At 39.0% G+C, this 18671-nt stretch overlaps 1 protein-coding gene and 3 long non-coding RNA genes across 6 annotated transcripts in view; 1 reads left to right on the forward strand and 3 right to left on the reverse strand.

Moving 5' to 3' along the window:
- Positions 1-18393, forward strand: part of KCNN2 (potassium calcium-activated channel subfamily N member 2) — a 432831-nt gene extending 414438 nt beyond the window's left edge. Inside the window, exons 9-12 of one of the 3 annotated variants that reach the window (XM_047778437.1) lie at positions 8039-8166; positions 11741-11749; positions 14425-14494; positions 17787-18390. In XM_047778437.1, the coding sequence (XP_047634393.1) occupies positions 8039-8166; positions 11741-11749; positions 14425-14494; positions 17787-18074 (495 nt within the window). In that variant the 3' untranslated portion in view covers positions 18075-18390. Of the gene's footprint in view, positions 1-8038; positions 8167-11740; positions 11750-14424; positions 14495-17786 lie in introns of all 3 variants that reach the window. The other 2 variants (XM_047778438.1, XM_047778439.1) reach the window with 2 other exon arrangements.
- Positions 249-4221, reverse strand: LOC125126238 (uncharacterized). The gene is made up of 4 exons (XR_007134565.1): positions 3930-4221; positions 2224-2318; positions 1441-1563; positions 249-474 (listed from the first exon to the last, which is right to left on the reverse strand). It is a non-coding gene; the product is annotated as an uncharacterized LOC125126238 (long non-coding RNA).
- Positions 4836-8115, reverse strand: LOC125126240 (uncharacterized). Its single transcript, XR_007134567.1, has 3 exons — positions 7942-8115; positions 6246-6357; positions 4836-5366 (listed from the first exon to the last, which is right to left on the reverse strand). It is a non-coding gene; the product is annotated as an uncharacterized LOC125126240 (long non-coding RNA).
- Positions 11721-13522, reverse strand: LOC125126239 (uncharacterized). The gene is made up of 4 exons (XR_007134566.1): positions 13123-13522; positions 12244-12374; positions 11988-12131; positions 11721-11886 (listed from the first exon to the last, which is right to left on the reverse strand). It is a non-coding gene; the product is annotated as an uncharacterized LOC125126239 (long non-coding RNA).
- Positions 18394-18671: the final 278 nt, after the last annotated feature.

Genomic DNA, 18671 nt, shown 5'->3' on the forward strand with positions numbered 1-18671 from the left:
CCCGCAACCTCATGGTTCCTCGTCGGATTCGTTAACCACTGCGCCACGACGGGAACTCCCCATATTTCTGATTTTAGTGTTTTTACTCACTCTTGATAACTTTTATACAGACAACTAAAACTATGTTTGATTTAGAATACCTCCTAACCCATCAGTCATCTCAATGCACACATTTGCTTACATGGACAACACTTATGAAATGGAAATGTGAATCCAGTGATCTTGCTCATTTTTACGTCTTACCTATCAGACACTGTTGTGAGACTTCATTGAAGATAGTAGGTCCACGTGTGTTCTAGAGGACCAGAGACACTCAGTTTCCACCATGCTTTTGGCCTGGATTTACCATTCTGGAATATCTTCTGTTGTATCGTTCTCTCTAAATTTGTTCTCCAAATCATAAACATTACTAAATGTTACAGAAATGCATATGGAGAGTGGAGGACTGGGGTTCTTCTCACTTGCAAAGATACCCTGGGAAATGAAGATACATTCACAGTAGATTATTAGTCTACCTCTAATCCAAAATTGTCATGTGTGTTTTGTATATTCTCATTGTGTGCTTGACTGGATGAGTTCTATACTGTACAATTTGTGTTTAAGGATCAGAAGTTGTACAATATCAAAAGAACCCTTCCCTAAAGTTCCTCGTAGAACCCAAATACTTTTATCATCAAGATTGTACATTACAGGAGTTCTCATTGTGGCACAGAGGAAACGAAATCAACAAGTATCCATGAGGGTGCGGGTTTGATCCCTGATCTCCCTCATTGGTTTGGGGATTCGGCATTGCTGGGAGCTGTGGTGTAGGTCGCAGATGAGGCTCGGATCTTGCATTGCTATGGCTGTGGTGTAGGCTGTTAACTGTAGCTCCAATTCAGCCCCTATCCTGACACCCTCCATATGCCACAGGTGTGGCCCTAAAAAGCCAAAAAAAAAATATTGTACATTATAATTTTCACAGGAATTAAGTTAATGTCATACTTAATGTTATACTTAAGATATTATGCAGGAAAAATACCTTAAAACAGCATAGAGTCCAGATATGTGCATGTAAATCTTTTCAATAGTTTTAAAAAAATACCAAAAAAACCCCCCCAAAAAACACTATGACAGAATCTAAATAATCAAAATTTAAGAAACCATAATAGCATGTTTAGGCACATTTCCCCATGTTTTCATTAGCAAGTATTTAGTTTTGTTTTGAGAAGGAAATAAGTAATTTCTTTATGTTTGCTTTGGAATGTTTGATATTCCATCTCCTTATTATTGAAACATTTTAAGAGTTAGAAAAGGTAGGTGCTTTGATTTAAGAATCTACAGTTTAACACTGCTATATACTGCCTTTGATGAGAATTTATATAGGAATCACAGAAGTCTCCCAGTTTCATTTAGGAGACACTTCAGGTTGATTTTATACTTTAGTGGAGGGTCTCTCACCTTGGGAACGATTGACCTTTTGAGCTGGATTTTGCTGTGCAGTCTGTTCCTTTGCATTGTGGAATGTTCATGAGCATCCTTGGCCTCCAGTCACTAGATGCTAGATGCCAGTAGCGCTTCCCTCTATTTGCAGGGGGAAAAAAATAATTGCCTCTAGACATTGCCACATGTTTCCTAAAGGGACCGAACCACCCACAGTGAGAACAACTGCTTAGCTTGTTATTCCCCAAGGATTTGGAGACCAGGACTAACCCTCTTAACATATCCTTGGAGCATCCTGAATCTATTGTCATCTCCTTCTTCCTGGGAATAACATATTCATTTAACAAAAATATACAGTGTACCAAATATAGTCAGAATTCTGAGTTAACTGCTATATTCCAGGACTCAGAAAATTTTAAGCTTTTATCATGCTCTTCCTTCAGCAAATCAGGTGAAGGTTCTATTTTTCTTCCTTCTTGGCAGAAAAATGCCCTTGTGCCCTTGCTCATGGGAAATACAGATTCAGGATCTAGATCCATGGATCTAGATGACCTTCCTTTAGTTTTTATGAATAGGACTCATTTTCCCCAAATGACCACATTTTCTGATATTACTGCTTTTCTCTTCCTAGTTCTGCTGTATATTTGGTCAACTCCCTATAGGTAATGTTAAATTATGAGTCAGAGTGTAGAAATCTTTTTCAGTAAGAAGTACTGTTCTATTTCAAAATTCACATTCTCCATAATGCTTATGATTTAATCATTCTGTTCGCTCACTATTATTTCTTCAAAGTATACCTACTTTGCAGTATTTCTTGTGACCAGAGCCTCACATCGGTCTGAGAAAGACACTTGAGCCAGCTTGCTGACAGATCTATTTTTACAGGCAAAATGTCACTAAGGACAAGAACAAATGTTAAAATGGCATTAGAGTCAAACATAAATTTGACTCTATGACACCCATTCTATTATTATAATACACGATACAATATATGAAAATAATAGCCCTTTTATGGTACTCTCTGCATTATTTTATACAAACATCAATTAATGAGTGTCATTTACTTGGAATTGATTCTTGGTTAGTTATGGAATTTTTAAGTGGACCCATTTATAATTTTAAGTTTTTAAATGAAAAATCTAAAATACTGAAATGATCACTTATGATTTATTTCCAGAAGAATAACCAAGAGTAAACAAGGACCAAAAAGCCATACATAGATACTAAGATGACAGATTAAAAATACAAGTTCACAGGTGTGGTTTATTGCTAGAGAAGAATACAACTGTCCCCTGAAATACTACATCAAAATTCTTTTTTTTTTGTCTTTTTGCTATTTCTTGGGCCGCTCCCACGGCACATGGAGGTTCCCAGGCTAGGAGTCCAATTGGAGCTGTAGCCAGCGGCCTACGCCACAGCCACAGCAACGCGGGATCCGAGCCGCGTCTGCGACCTACACCACAGCTCACGGCAACGCCGGATCGTTAACCCACTGAGCAAGGGCAGGGACCGAACCCGCAACCTCATAGTTCCTCGTCGGATTCATTAACCACTGCGCCACGACGGGAACTCCCTACATCAAAATTCTAATGGTCAACAGGGGTTATGATCACAAACATTCTGAAATCCGAATGTGACTCTAAAGAAAATGCATATGAATGTGAAGAGATAGATTCCCCCCCCCCCCCGGAAGAAATGTAACCTTCCAAGCCTTCCATTGTGTATTTTCACTGATTTGAACAATTTCCACGAAAATTCAGGCACCAGGTACAAATTTGGAGGAACAATTTTACACATAAATCATTTCTCTGTAGTACATTAACTGCACAAAATACCACAGTTGAAAGCAAAACACACAGTTCACTGGGAACTGGCCTTAATGAAGGATTGTCTGATATAATTCCAAGAGTTTACATGACACACTGAAATTCAAAAATGGCCAATAGGTCCATGTACCTAAAATAATCTAATGATTTCAAAGCAAAAGCATATTAGCAATAACTTTTCAGTGGGTTAGTAAGACAGGGCCAGGTATTGAAAGATTTGTAGCATATCACCTTATGGAGACAATGGGCTGACCATGCTAAAACTTTTGGAAATACAGTATTAGTACTATCGATTCAGGTCTGAACCAAGAGGCAGTCTTGGAGTTTGGCCCTCTGGCTGCTTTCATTTTGAAAAGAAACTTGAAAACAAGCAATTCTGAGAAGCCAGACATAATTTTTAAAGTTGCTAGGTGGACCATGAAGGATAATTATACATATTAAAGCCCACTGTGGGTGTTTCCAATCCTGTTAAGAATTCTCAATAAGATCCAGAATAAGAACACTATTATGTAGTCATACAATTTTGTTTCTTGCTTATTATATCTTAATAAACAAACAAATCCTAGAGGCTTGATTGTGTGTAGTTTTTACATCATGCTTGGCTGTGTATCCCAATAGGTTACAGCATAAATGCATGGAGCCTTTGGCCTTGCCCTGTTCCAATCACCCCGCCCCACGTACCTGGTCTAAAGGAGAACAGGGCTGGTAAGAAACATGAGCACATCCATCCTCACTGCTGTAGGGGTACTGAGAGCAGAGGGTGGCCACTCAGCCGCACAGGCTTGCAAACCTTGTCTTTGTCCCGGGCATCTTGGAGGCACTGCCCACAGCATATGGGGCAACATTCTACCATAATTATCAGAATGAGAGGCATAAATCTCTCCAGCTTCTTCAATCAGAGATGCTTTTCCTTCCCCTTAAACTTGGGAAAAAATGTATTGCACTAAATGAAGCCTCTCAAAGGACAGCAAGAGAGAGAAAAAGACAGAAATATAAGTTGAAAACAAAAGTAGTAAAAAGCAAAAGAAATCTATAAACAAAGTAGCCTCTTACATGTGTCCTATAGGGTTGAACAAAGCAAATAATTCAGTTAAAAGTCAAATAGCTTTAAGTGCTTTTGTGATTTATAAAGTATTGTTTTATTTGAAAGTATATTTTACCTTACTATGTAGGGCTTTAGTATGTCATAATCACTTATGAGTCACAACATATTCTATGTTCTTTTACCTATGAAAGTGGGTTGAAGGCATCTGGTGACTATTATTACTTTTAATAGTATGAACTGCTTATGCAGTCTTTGTTTCTCAAATTATTACTAAAATATCTAATTGTTAATATGCCTTTCAAAACTTTTCTAAGATTTTGATTAGAGTTAGGCACTAACAAATATTCTTCTTTTCCTTTTCCCCTGTGTGAGTGTGTGTACCAATGGAAGAGATGGAGGAAGGGAAGGTTCCAGTTAGGAAAAGTACCCCCCCCCCATTTTACTTGCCTGCCTTATTTTTTGAAGTATAGGAAATTAATTGTCAGTAGAATTGTTACAGCTACTAAGTTTTTGAGGGATATCTGTGAATCCCTCATCCCAAATCTCATGATGTCTAGCAGGTGGTAGCGACTCAGTAAGTGGAAATGCACTGACCCATTTAGACCCTTGGTCTCATCTTTGAAATGTCTTTAACCTTCTTATCAGGAGGGTCCTTTGGTTGATAAATATGCATCTAGGGTTCATGATTAAAAGGATTTATGATGCAAATTATATGTACCGTGGTGCCAAATTTAACATCATAGACAGTTATTTAGTACCAGCTTATGCCCAAAGCATTGATCTAGGGAGACACAGTGATTTAGTGGCATGACCTCTCAGAGTTTGTAAATGCCCTGGAGAGGGGAGCAGAGGCCTCCAGGGTTACAGCATTACATGACTATAGGGCAGAGTTCTTAACTGAGTAAACTTTCATCACATGATCAGAAATGCATAGACCTACCTCTCTTCTCCACATTTTCCTGTAAGTTTGACTATCCCTTTTGCCTCCCAATCTTCATCCTTCAAACCTGTCAAACACTGAGGTGTTTCCACCCTGCTTCCTATCTCTGTTCCCTTTCAATCCTATGGAGAACCTGGAAAAAAACTATTATTAATGGAGGATAAGTTTTTCTCCCCTTGGATATATTGTTTTGCTGGCTGCTATATCGAAAAGGAGTAGTTAAATATGCTGCTTTAAGAGATTTATTCCTGTGTTTGAAAGGGAGTTAGAAAGGGGATGTTTCACCATAAATGCCTATATTTCACAGTTTTTAAAAGCAGCTGTAGAGATTTCATTTTCAAATGAGGAGTCACTTTTCATTTTCAGCCTGTCAAGAAGTGACAGAAGTGTTGAGTGAATTGAAATCCTGCAATGTAAGATCTCGTGGGGGGAGGGGAGCATTGTCCATCCCACTGAATTCTGAAATTCAGGTTCACAAATCCCATCCAGGCATTCCCCCACCATGCTGAAAATATTCTTTGTCTTCAATTTGTTTGTTCTTTGTCTATGAGAATCCAAACCAAAGTCAGTTGCTGTATTCTGTTCCAAACACTGCTATATTCAACTGCTATGTTCTTGTCCTACCACTTCTAACCCACTTTTCTAGCTATCTCGCCAGTCTGTGTTTCTAGGTTCTTCCTCCATGCCTTGGAGTGATAAAACTAGGGAGGAAAGATCTGCCAGGGCCCAAACCGGTCTTCTCAGTGCTGAGATTTCCAGCAACCAGCCCCTCTCCTTGCTGGCAGGAAAGGGTCTGTCCCTCTTCCAGGTAGTGCTGGCCAGTCACTTCCCACTCCTCTCTCTTTAAAAGCAAGGTCCTCAAATCTCACCACCTTACATTGCATCCAATTCCTTACCTTTGAAGAGGAGTCTTCCTCTGCGAGGAAGAGAACTGTGTTTCCACAAGAATAAAGAGCCAAGAATTAACTGGAACACCTTTTAACTTTACTGTGGATGGTGGCATGTTACTTACATGCAAGGAAGTTGCTCAGCGTCCCACGTTGCAGACATTTTCTGTTGGTTTGAGAATGTTCTCCATCCAGAGTCTAATGACTATCCAGAAGAAGTCACCACTAAAAAGCAGTCTTAAGGAAGGAGTCATTTCCTTAAAATGGGTTCTAGCAATATAATTTCACTCAAAAAGAAAATGTTTCAGCACCATGGAAAAGATTCACCATCAGGAATGCTTAACCTAATGCTAATGCTTTCTCTGCTAAAGTAAAAACAAAATAGATAGATAGATAGATAGATAGATAGATAGATAGATAGATAGATAGGATAGATACATACATACATACATACATACATACATACATACTTGGGCCATAGTTTGGGTAAATTCTAATATTCTTCCTTATTGTAAATTGAAGTGCTGAAAAGGACTTAAACCATAATTCTCTCCAACCTTCTTACGTTAGAGAAAACTAAAGTCCTACAAAATGAGCTTGTCTCCTTGACCTGACTTGGTTAGTCCAAAATCAAAAATTTAGAAGCCCTTTCCGAAGCCCAGTTCATTGTCTGTCTTCCCCACCACACTGCCTTTCTTTAAAAAGTTGTCTTCCTCCAACTAGCCCCCCATTAGCCTGCAGCTCTCCTTGTGAAACACCTTTTATCCATCACTTGGAAGAGCTAAATGGACCAGCTTCTCAGAATAAGTAGCCAACAGTGAGCACAAAGTGAAAGGTCTGGGTCATGTCAGCAAGGAAGAGGCTTTACCAACTTCCAGGGATTTTTGAAGACTTCAATCAAGAAAGCAAGTGATGGAATATCACTAGGAAGTAGTCACACCTTCCATCAGCTGAAGCAGGTCTTGGCAGTGTTATCATAATGCTTTCATCCTTTAGCTTTGTCCCATGTGAAATGCAATGTATCTACATCACCAACAGAATCGTGACAACACAGACTCTTTGTCAGATGATTCAAGTGCGCTAACAAGCATGCAGTTTGCTAAGTCACTTTGGGAGGCTGGGCGACTGGGTCTCCTTGTACAGTCAGCGGTGGAAACATGCCCTTCCTCTAGAGCTCAGCCAGAAATGCCAAGCAAACTTGCAAAGGACAAGATTAACCTTGGCCTTCTGGCATTTTGCCTTTCTCCAGGGAAATGAAGAATGTGGAGAGAACAAGTGTAATACAAAGTGAAGAAAGATGTACCTCTTAGTTAAAAAAAATGTGGTTGAATGAAGGCTTCTCATGGGGAAGAATAGAAGTTAGCCCAAAAAGAGATAGAAGCTCTTAATATTTCTTTTTTTTTTTTGAAATATATATGCTTTATACACACATACAAACATAATGGCAAAAACAAGGTAATACCTTGAGAGTATAGTTCAAAGAGAATCTTCAGGCAAAAACATAATGGAAAAGTCGATTATACAAATGCATAATTCTACAGAATCATAGGAAACGCTATTGCCCTAAGGGATCTAAAAGGCTACAGGATGTAATCACACATTGTCTCACGGGTCACGAGGGTTCGTATCAGTCTACAGTGGTTTTATTTTATTTTCGTTAAAATCTTGGTGTATTCCTCTTGTCTTGTTTTTCACGTGTGCATTTCACAACATGGAAATATTCTGTTCCCAGACAGATATAGGTACTTTTTAAAAGGAACAGATTCAAGGAAAAAAAAATGTTTGAGAAATAGTTACTGAACAGAACTAGAGCTTACTTACCATGATCATTGGGATGAAGAGTATGATCCCCAGGCAAGTTGCAAAGGCTTCTGCTCTGGAATTTATCAGCTGCTGTGTGTGTTTGTTTTCTTAACAGGTGAAAAATGCAGCTGCCAATGTACTCAGGGAAACATGGCTAATTTATAAAAATACAAAGCTAGTGAAAAAGATAGATCATGCAAAAGTCAGAAAACATCAACGGAAATTCTTACAAGCTATTCATCAGTAAGTACCATTCTTTACTGTCATCCTGCATGTGCAGCTCTGGGTTTTAATTCTTGCACCTGGTTATTCTTCTTTCATGAGGGAAGGAAAAGGAAAGCATATCATGTTGGTTCCCAGAAGACATTATTTTGCATTTAAATAATTCCCTAAATGAAATACTGAGAAAAATTGTCAGTTCCTTTTACAATTAAAAATCATTTATTATTGGGAGAATAGCTATGTAATATATTATTAAAATGTGTAGTCAGTTTTTTTTTCAGATGGAAGCAATAATTTCAGTTAAAATTCTGTTTCTTAATTTATTCATTCATATAGTTTGCTCTAAGGTGTTTAGTTTGTATCTACTGCAAAATCTTGAAAGAAATTTAACATTTTATGCTCTACCTGGATTTTTTTAACATACAGCCGAGCATCTTTATATGACGGTAGTACATACAATCGATTTAATACTTGAGTTTCTAACTTAATTTTTAATCAAGACTTGGGAGGTTTTCTATATGCTACACATTCATTTTTAGATTTTAGAGTTTCTAAAGGGCTTGTACTCTTTTCTTCATTATTTTGACTTTATCCAGGCCACCATTTTTCAATTTAAGTACTTCATGATATTTTATTGTTTTGCCATATAACCATCATGGACTTTTAAAGCACAAATCTCTATCTAGTAAGTTGCAATGATAATTTGAAAGCACCAGGTCTTTCTCCCCCAGGCTGGCAGCATCCTTACCGTAAGTACATCATGTGGGTGTCAGTTATGATGTCCTGCAGGCTTGCTCTTCATGCCATTTGCATATGGGGAAGGGCAGATACATCACATGTGTGGGTCAGAAAAGTGGCTTTTCTCAACGCAGCCTACCAGCATAATCATGGAAAGGTGGGTCAATACCAGGTATCCTGATTAAAGACTAAGATGTGTCTTCTCAGAGCTAATTAGCACAGCAGTCAGGAAGCTCTTGAGGCCGAAGTTTTAAATTTACATATTTAGGTAACTGATAGGTATATTACACTAACATTCTGTGGGAAATCACCAAGCATTCATCATCTACCGTTTCACTTGCCCATCCACTGCCCTTTTTCAATAGGTATCACTGAAAATGAGGAATATGTCTATACTTATGGACACATATGTACTTGATGGAAATTGCTGCCTTAATTAGTGCAGATAAAATCCAAGTACTCTGAGCTCTAACATGGAAGGAGACTCTGCACATAGGGTAGAGTAGCTGGTCTTCATTGCTACTCTGAACTATTCATCCATGCTCTTTGTCTTGATACCACCAACACCAAAGTGACATCATTTCTCCTTTAGCTCTGTGACTTGACCAAAAAAACTGTGCATTTTCTCCAAAGTAAGGACAAGAGTTTTTAAAGATAATACTCTTTCAAAATCTGGGAAAGCATACAATGGAAAAACACAGAGAGGAACGTTGCATTAGGTATGGCTCACAAGTGGGACTCTCTCCCTGGAGCTCAGAGCTACTTTTAACTAGGGACCACCACTAGGACCACTTGCCTCCATATGCTTGATCACTTGTTTAGACCTACGAGAGTGAATCTCCTGAGAGATGCTAAGCATTCACCACTCACTCAAGGGTCAGCTGGCCCAGCTTTCCTGGTACAGTGGTGGTCACTGCAGCACCCCTCAAACAACACAACACAGTAACCCAATATTCATGCCAGAGGGACATGGGATATGCTGTGGAGAAATCATCCTGTGTACTTTGAATGTTTTGATAGTAACCTATATTGTTCAGATAAATTAAAAGAAAACTTACCTTTGTGGGTCTGAGAAGATGTGCTGTCCCAGGGTGGAAAGTGGGTGAGATGACATGGAGGTGGGCGAGTAGATCGGTCTTTGAGTTGTGCAACCACACACCCCATTTCCTCTGGGACTGTATTTGTGTCCCTTGCTGTTAGTGTAACTTACCTACTCGATATGTAATGAAATGTGACTTGCCTTTGATACTGTTGCTAATTTTTCGTACAACAAAATAAGAAATGCTTTGACAGTTTTTCTTATATAAGTCTGTAGCCAGGTGTAAATGGTGGGTAGGCATATATTTACGTTGTCATTGAACTTTTAAGTTCAGAATACATTCACAGTCAAGAGCTTGGGGGACAGCGTCAAAATTTTTTCAACTTTGCTATAGGCTTGAAAAGTTTTATGATAAAATGTTAGAAAAAAAGTCTTTGGGGAATCTAGGGGTAAAAACTGTCCTAAAAGCTGTGGGCGTATTTGCTGCAAGGCGTGCTGACCCGATCTGAAGGGTTTCACAGTGTAGATTACAGGGCTCTTTCCGCATGTTGCTTTGGGGTAGAATACAGGGGACACTCGTGCTTCTTCTGCTTCTTTCAAACATTTCTCATTCTGTTTCTTCTCTAGCCATGTGTGCTTCTAAGCAGATGAGCTATGAGCAACCCAAAAATGTTCCAAATTGTTTTACACCTTAGTTTCGGGGCTACTGGGTTTTCTTTGAGGGGGGAGGGTACTTATACTTTGTGTAAAGTATGTGGGCTGGGTGTGGCTACATTATTCTAAATATGCATAATTATCTTTCATTTGAACTTAGTAAAGCCATACAAGAAAGCACATAGGGCTCGATTCCTCAGGGCAAGGCCTTCAACACCCATGGTTCAGGTGCAGTGAGACTATCAGCCTTGTCTTCCAGTGAAATCAGACCTTCCTTGCTAGTTGAGGAAAAATGTACAAATGCCATTTGATAGAGCTCTCCTGGCCTCTCCTCTCCTCTGATGTATCCTGAGAGCTTTTTCAGTAGCTCTCCCCCCTTCTACAGGCCTCCTCTACATCAACTCTCCTTTTCTTTTCCAAGCCTCATAGCCTCTCTCCGGGACACATGGCCTTTCTAGTCTCCAGTGGATGCCTACCTCTCCAGGCTTGTGTCCTCTTTTCAGGAATGCATCTGCCTCTGGGAATCATCACTTAGTGCCATGAAGCATTCTGTTTCCAAAACCTCTCCCACTTTTTCTGGTATCAACTTTACCTTTAAAGTTTCTCCTTCATCAGTCTCAATTAGAGACCCATCAACAAACATGAACTTGTCTCAGAACCAAGAAACCCAGTCAACATAATTTCTATAACAGAGAGGGTTAAATTACCTACCTTTTAGAAAACCAGGCTTTTCAATAGCCCCAACTTGGAAAAGATGTACCCCCCCCCCCAAATTTTAATCCTACTATCAGGAATATTATCCTTTTAACTATATATCCTCTTCATACTAGACAAAAATGTCTCCTGTTGTTTACTGGAACATTGTATATCCAAGAGGCCAAGATGACTTTATCCTAAAGTTCTTCCTTCCAAACTCTAGTTCTGGAGGAAGCTGTGTGCTTTCCAATGGGGAAGCATAGTAGCAATGCTGAAGGATAACTTAATGGAATAGCATTTCTCTCTGATCAAGATGCCAAAATCCTGCAGAATCTTAACAGGATCTTCGAGCTAATGAATCGAGCCCCCTGTGCACAACTGACCACCACTCTGTGTTATTTTGTTCCAGAATATTTTACAGTTTCTTTTCTTTTGTTTTGTCTTTTTATTTCAACAAAATGAAAATAGAGCTCGGAAGTAAGTTGTGTGAGCTGCTCCTTTCAACATTCGCAGAATTTTCTACTGGCTGCATGCACCCAAGCAGATCCTTTATTTGTGAATTTTAGTAGTCTGATTGCTGCTATGGAAATGTGATCCAAAATCATGATATTTTCCTGTGATAAGTGAAGTTCACAAGGAAGAAATCAACATACGTTTCTTATTCTTCTTTTGTTGCGGGGGAGGCGGGGAAGTAAAATACACATCTGCATGTTACCTTTTATTCTGGCAGCTGCAGCTTAAGTAGGCTTTTTTCTACCAGTTCTCCTACTGGACAGGCAATCTGAGCAGCAACAAGGCAAGATGATTTAAGTTCGAGGAGCTGAAGGTATTCCAATCAAATAGGGCTTCTCTATGTCAGCTTTCCAGATAAGTGGAAAATAAAATGGGCAAAATTCTACTGTCAGAAGCATAATAGCGGCAATCCAAAAGAAGTAAATTAGGCTTCGTTGTTTCAAAGAGGAAGTACCCACCACATGAAAGGAACAGCACCAGCCCTTCCACTGGGCTTGCAGAGCTCAGGACTTCTTTTTCTGCCCTCACAAGTTCCGGGAGGCTTCCGATCTGGTGTCCCCACACTGCAGTCATTCATATGCCAACTATACTATTAATTAAATTTGAAAAGAAAGCTTGATATACATCCCTGTCATCAGTGAATTAAAAATACATAACACCCCCTCACTGAGAGGTAAAGGTAACATGGGCTGATAATTGAAACAATGACAGTGAATTCTAGCCACACACTGTCACCTGCAGAAAGCTCTGAGCTGAGACCCTGCTCCCTCTTTTTTAAAAACAGGGGGCAAGCAGGTGTGCGTGGATAAAAACAGGATCGGACTAGCCTGAGACATTTTTCTTATAATGGGAGAGAATTAAAGAGAATAACTCTATTTTAGTATTATTTAATGTCTTGTTTGAGTATCACTGAGTCATCTACAAATACTCCGCTGGTATAAACCCAGCACCCCAGAAATAATGGCCTAATCTCACCCTCTTCTTTTTGTACATGAGGAAACTGAAGGTCACATTAGGGCCAAGGAGGAGAGGACTGAATCCATCTCTGACATTATTATTCTCTCTAGTACTTTTCTCTACGATCACCCACACATGTTTAAAGTTGGTTTGCTTGGGTGGGTGGGGAGTTGTTTTTCAAAGGCACACATCAAGAAGTGTAACCCTTATAAGTGCTTAGAGAAACATTTCTCAACAACATATTAGATTTAAATATATGTTTGTAAATTTCTTTTAGGCGAAAACATATTCCTTCTCCATAACGGCATAAAAAGGAGCCCGTGAACTTAGTTCCAAGTCTTCTAATAGAGAAACACATACTCATAATCACAAGTTCTAACCTTAAACTGTTTCAGATTGTTAAAGATCGTGTTGTAAGCAGGTGTCAGTTCAACTCTTGCTGGCAGGAGGAACGGTCTCTTCCGTGTGGAGCAGATTTGGTGACATATTGGAGATCCACATTTCAGAAAAAAAATCACTGAGCATCGGGAACATGTGTTACAAAAATCTCCCTGGCAGTAAAATCTTGCCCTGTGAATTTTGTATCCCTTCTAGCTAAGTACCTTTTATTTAAGTTGGGAAATAATCAAGAGTACTCTCTCCAACATTACAACTAGCCTTTGTAAAACAATTCATCATCTAATAAGGTTAGCACGGATTTTTCACAAAGTAGCTCAGAAAGACCTGCTTCTGTTTTGGAGCATGGCTTTGACTTGTTGGCTTAAAGGACAATAAACCACTTTTCTTGTGTTGGAAAAAAAAATACTAATTTCTTGGTACATAGCAAGCACTGAATAAATATTTCTTAAAATTTTACTGAAAATAAGGAATAGTAAGTACTCATTCATAATAAAAAAAAAAACAACAGTGGCTTCTTGACTGTCAATCAGATATACACATGATATGTAAAAGTTTCTAAAAGTAACTTTACAAGTAGAGATCCCATCTGTCAGACTTTAATTGCCCTGTGACTTTTCTCTACAATAAAAATTAAGGGAAATTTTGCCAAGGAGATGGTCTGGCTTCCCTTCCCATTCAGTGGCAGTTGAAGGTAAAAGTAATGTCAAATGCAATGAAGAATAAGAGGATGTGTTTTGAGTTATCTTGCTGCTGGTCGAATAAAAGTTTTATTTTTGCAAATGAGAATCTCACTTATCACTGTGTTCCATCAGGTTCAAATACCTAACCCAATCCATTTCAGACTAAACAGGGCTAACACCTGTATCTAGTCACGTAGGCATAGGAAGGTGCTCACTGCTCCAGCATTGATGAAAGTCTAGTTGCTTTGCATATTTCTTCCTATGTCTATTTGTCATGATACTGGGGCTTTAAGGAATGTTTTGGCTTTTCTCATATGGTTAAATCCTTATGAGCCTTTTTCAATTCAACGTTAACTCCCTGGTAAATAGTTGTCCTAAGGACACCTCATCTGTTTCTCTCTCTCTCCCTTCCTTTTTGCGGTGTTGGGGAAGCATGCTTCTCATTGTACCAGAAACATAACCAGTTTGGACTTTACCCCCAAATATTCAAGGCATTATCCATGCAGTTATTTGCTCTTGTCAATTTTGTGCATGCTCTTTGGAAGGCTTATGATAGTCATAGAATAAGAAGGAACCCTTCTGACTTCAGATTCTGTCTTTTAGATTAAGAAGTGTAAAAATGGAGCAGAGGAAACTGAATGACCAAGCAAATACCTTGGTGGACCTGGCAAAGGTAAGTTTGGGGTCACAAGCCTTACGATTGCCTCTGGTGGAACTAAGCACTGCACACAAACCACTAATGCTTCAGGAGGAGGCCTCCCAAACTTTTTTTTTCCCCATTTTAGGGCCACATCTGTGGCAGATGGAATTTTCCAGGCTAGGAGTCAAATCAGAGCTGTAAGCTGCCAGCCTACACCACAGCCACAGCAATGGAGAATCTGAGCCGCATCTGCCACCTACACCAAGCTCACACCAATGCTGGATCCTTAACCCAATGAGCGAGACCAGGGATTGAACTACGTCCTCATGGATGCTAGCTGGGTTTGTTACTGCTGAGCCATTATGGGAACTCCTCTAAACTTATTTAACAAATCAAACCAATGAGCCATGATGACATGATGGCCTTGCTTATAAGAATTTTTCCAAAACTCTTACTTAATACGTTCTTGCCCTGCATACATTGTTCAGGTTTGTTTTAAAAGCTTTCCTATTTGTGGTGATTTGAAAGTTCAATAAGAAACCTAAGTGGATTATGAAGCAATACCTTGGGGATTTGTGTATGTGGTTCTGCCTAAGAGAGCAGAACCACATCCTGGGTTTTTACTAAATAGGCTAAATAGGACCCATCCATTAAAATTACTTTTTTAAAATATTTTTTGCACAAACTTTGAAGAATATCAAGTTGAACTGTTTTAAGTACAATAAATTATATCTTAAAATGAGAGTTGTCTTTCCAAAAAAGCAATCACTTTTTATAACTTATGGTTCTTTCTCCATTATTTAAAAGTCATGCCGCTTTTTCTAAAAGTATATTAAGAGTCCCCGATTCTATCACATTTATGTGTTTTATCTGTTTTATTTTCGTTTGTTGCTCTCAAGTAAACTCCACTTTCAAAATATGAATATTTGTCAAGAATGACATGGCCTTTTCCAGCATTAATTCTGAAGGAGGCATTAGAAGAGCGTTTAAGTGTTTAACACAAGCGCATTAAAAGAGGCTATTCTCAGTTGAACCTGGATGTTCTACTATTTGTTTGATATATCCAGCTATGTCCTTTAAAAGCCTCCAGTATAGTCTATAAAAATTACTCCTAGTTGTCCTAGCCCCATGATATAACACACTTAATTACCTCCACTTTAATGTAAAGCCTACTATCTACTGTGTGTTTAATAACACATACTACACAAATACGTGGAAGATGAATATTTGCTGTCTTATAAATAGATGATGATAAGTGAAGTATTTAACAACTTACCCCAGGGAGTGCATACATCATTCATTGAAGCCGGGCAGCCACATACCTGAGGCCTGAAGATGTGCTCAGTACTTACACACACACACAGATTTCCCTGGGACACGTCATGAACAAAGATGGGGTAGGTTCTTGCATCACTCCTAGATCAAATGATAAAATTAAATTGGGTATTTTTATGAATAAAACAGACCACTTGAAAAAATATAAAATATGTCATTTTACTCTACAGAATATAGTATATATATATATAATAATATTATATATATTTTTATATAATAGATATACTCTTGAGGTAAAGCTATATATCTATGAGGCAGGATGCTGGTTTGTTTTTTTTTTTTAATTATTTTACTGCTATGCTCAGTATCATGACTGCAGGACTGCCCATGCCGTGAGGGTTCAGTCTTTTCTGAATGAATGGATGTTGCTCATACTGTCTCAAGACTGTGTGGTAAAAACAAAGTTGACGCCCTCTGTCCTTGTGGCCAGACTCAAACAAGGTGCCTGTGTCCTGAATAGCCACTCCCTTAATCACTTCATTTATCATCATTAAGAGGTTGTTAAGCCAGATAGGCACAGAGATTGTAGAGGGAAATAAGCTAGAAGGAGGGAGGCTTAGCCAAAGGAGTGTGAGAATTGGGAAAGGCTGTACTGGGCTAAGGTTAATGTCTCCATCTTTCCCTTCTTTTTTTCAGCGGCATATGGAGGTTCCTAGGCTAGGGGTCCAATCGGAGATACAGCTGCCAGCCCAAGCCACAGCCATAGCAACACCAGATCTGATCCGCATCTGTGACCTACAACCACAGCTCATGGCAACGCCAGATCCTTAACCTACTGAGCGAGGCCAGGGATCAAACCCGCAGCCTCATGGTTCCTAGTCAGATTCGTTTCCTCTGTGCCATGATGGGAACCCCCATCCTTCCCTTCTTGACCATCCTCCTCCTCCTGTGGCTCTGACCTGATCAGCCCTGAGAACCTCTTTCCTTCTCCCTTGGCAATCTCTGGAACTATAACTGGGAGTCAGAGTTATGAATACCCTCTGATTAAAACAACCAATTACAAAAGTTGCTAAGGCACCAAAAGCATTTTCACATTTCAAACTATTTGGTTCTGCTTAAGCCATAGCCAACAAAGCGGATTGGTAACTTTAGCATCTTCCCCAAATTTTATTCTCAGTGATGCTGTGTAAAAATGCTATTTGACCCAAAGGAGAGCCTATAATTTGGAACACAGGATAGGCAGAAAGATATTTAGGAATTTTTAATTGCTTTAAGTTAAATTACTTAATCAAGTCAGTTTGTCCTAAACTTCATTATTATTCCACCCTCAAAATGTCTGCTACATTCTAATGCCATCTGTACCATTATGTATTATTCTTTAAATCAGCTTGTTTTTAAAAATCAGCCTTGCCCTCATTAATAATGAATTGAACATGCTAACTTTTCTAACAACCATTAAAATACATACATAAATATTATATCAAAACATGTTTGTCTCTCTGTCCACCACCACCTAAAATCCTCAGACATACCATCAGCAAGACCCACATGCCATTTTCTGCAACTGGATCAAATTAATGCCTAAGATCTGGTATCTCTAAATCCTAGCATTGAACAGACACACTGAATTTACTTGGCCAGGTCAAGTGTTTGGTTAGCCGACCCCACTTGTTGCACTGCATGTCACCAAAAGGAGACCAGCCCTCAAGCTCTGAGAGTTGATAGTTTGCTTCCAGTTTGAGTTGGATTTTTGTCACTTCCTGGAAGGACTCCTGACTAATAGACTGATTCTTGAATTGCAGGTTCTATGACCCATCCTTGTGCCAAGACACCCTGTGATTTTATTTTTATGCCCCTTCTCTGTAAGACTTGATTGGCTAAACTGCAGACCTATTGACTCTTGTTTCATGCTATATCCTTCCTATTGGACCTGACAGCCACTCAACTTAATCGGCTAGTCTGTCTCCAGAACCTAAACCTGGTCCACCATAGATAATGGTAGCAAGTGGAGTTAAATCTTCCTTCTTTGTCTCTCAATCTTGTTTTCCAGACCCAGAACATCATGTATGACATGATTTCTGACTTAAATGAAAGGAGTGAAGACTTTGAGAAGAGGATTGTTACCCTGGAAACGAAATTAGAGACTTTGATTGGCAGCATCCATGCCCTGCCTGGGCTCATAAGCCAGACCATCAGGCAGCAGCAGCGAGATTTCCTCGAGGCTCAGATGGAGAACTATGACAAGCATGTCCCCTACGATGCAGAGCGGTCCCGGTCCTCGTCCAGGAGGCGGCGGTCCTCCTCTACAGCGCCACCAACTTCATCAGAGAGTAGCTAGAAGAGAATCAGTTAATCACAAAATAAGACTTTTTGCCATCATATGGTCAATATTTTAGCTTTTATTGTAAAGCCCCTATGGTTCTAATCAGCGTTATCCGGGTTCTGATGTCAGAATCCTGGGAACCTGAACACTAAGTTTTAGGCCAAAATGAGTGAAAACTCTTTTTTTTTTTTTCTTTCAGATGCACAGGGAATGCACCTATTATTGCTATATAGATTGTTCCTCCTGTAATTTCACTAACTTTTTATTCATGCACTTAAAACAAACTTTACTACTACATTATATGATATATAATAAAAAAAAGTTAATTTCTGCACTTATTTGTTTGGTCACTTGACATTTCTACAGGTTCACTTCTCACATTATTTTCAGAGTTGAAAGGCCGATTGTCTCCTGATGCCTCTTGATCATTTTTATTTGCAAAAGTTTGGCTCATGAAAAAAGTCTTTCCATTACTCCATACCCTAGTCACTAAGACTTTCTCTTGTGAAAAATTATAATCACAACCATTTGACCCATCCAGATTACTATTCTTTTTGAGTTTACAGTGTCTCATTTCTAATTTAATTTGTTTCCAAATTATGTGAAAAGTAC

This window comes from Phacochoerus africanus, chromosome 4 (assembly GCF_016906955.1).
Source record: "Phacochoerus africanus isolate WHEZ1 chromosome 4, ROS_Pafr_v1, whole genome shotgun sequence".
Lineage (NCBI taxonomy): Eukaryota > Metazoa > Chordata > Mammalia > Artiodactyla > Suidae > Phacochoerus > Phacochoerus africanus.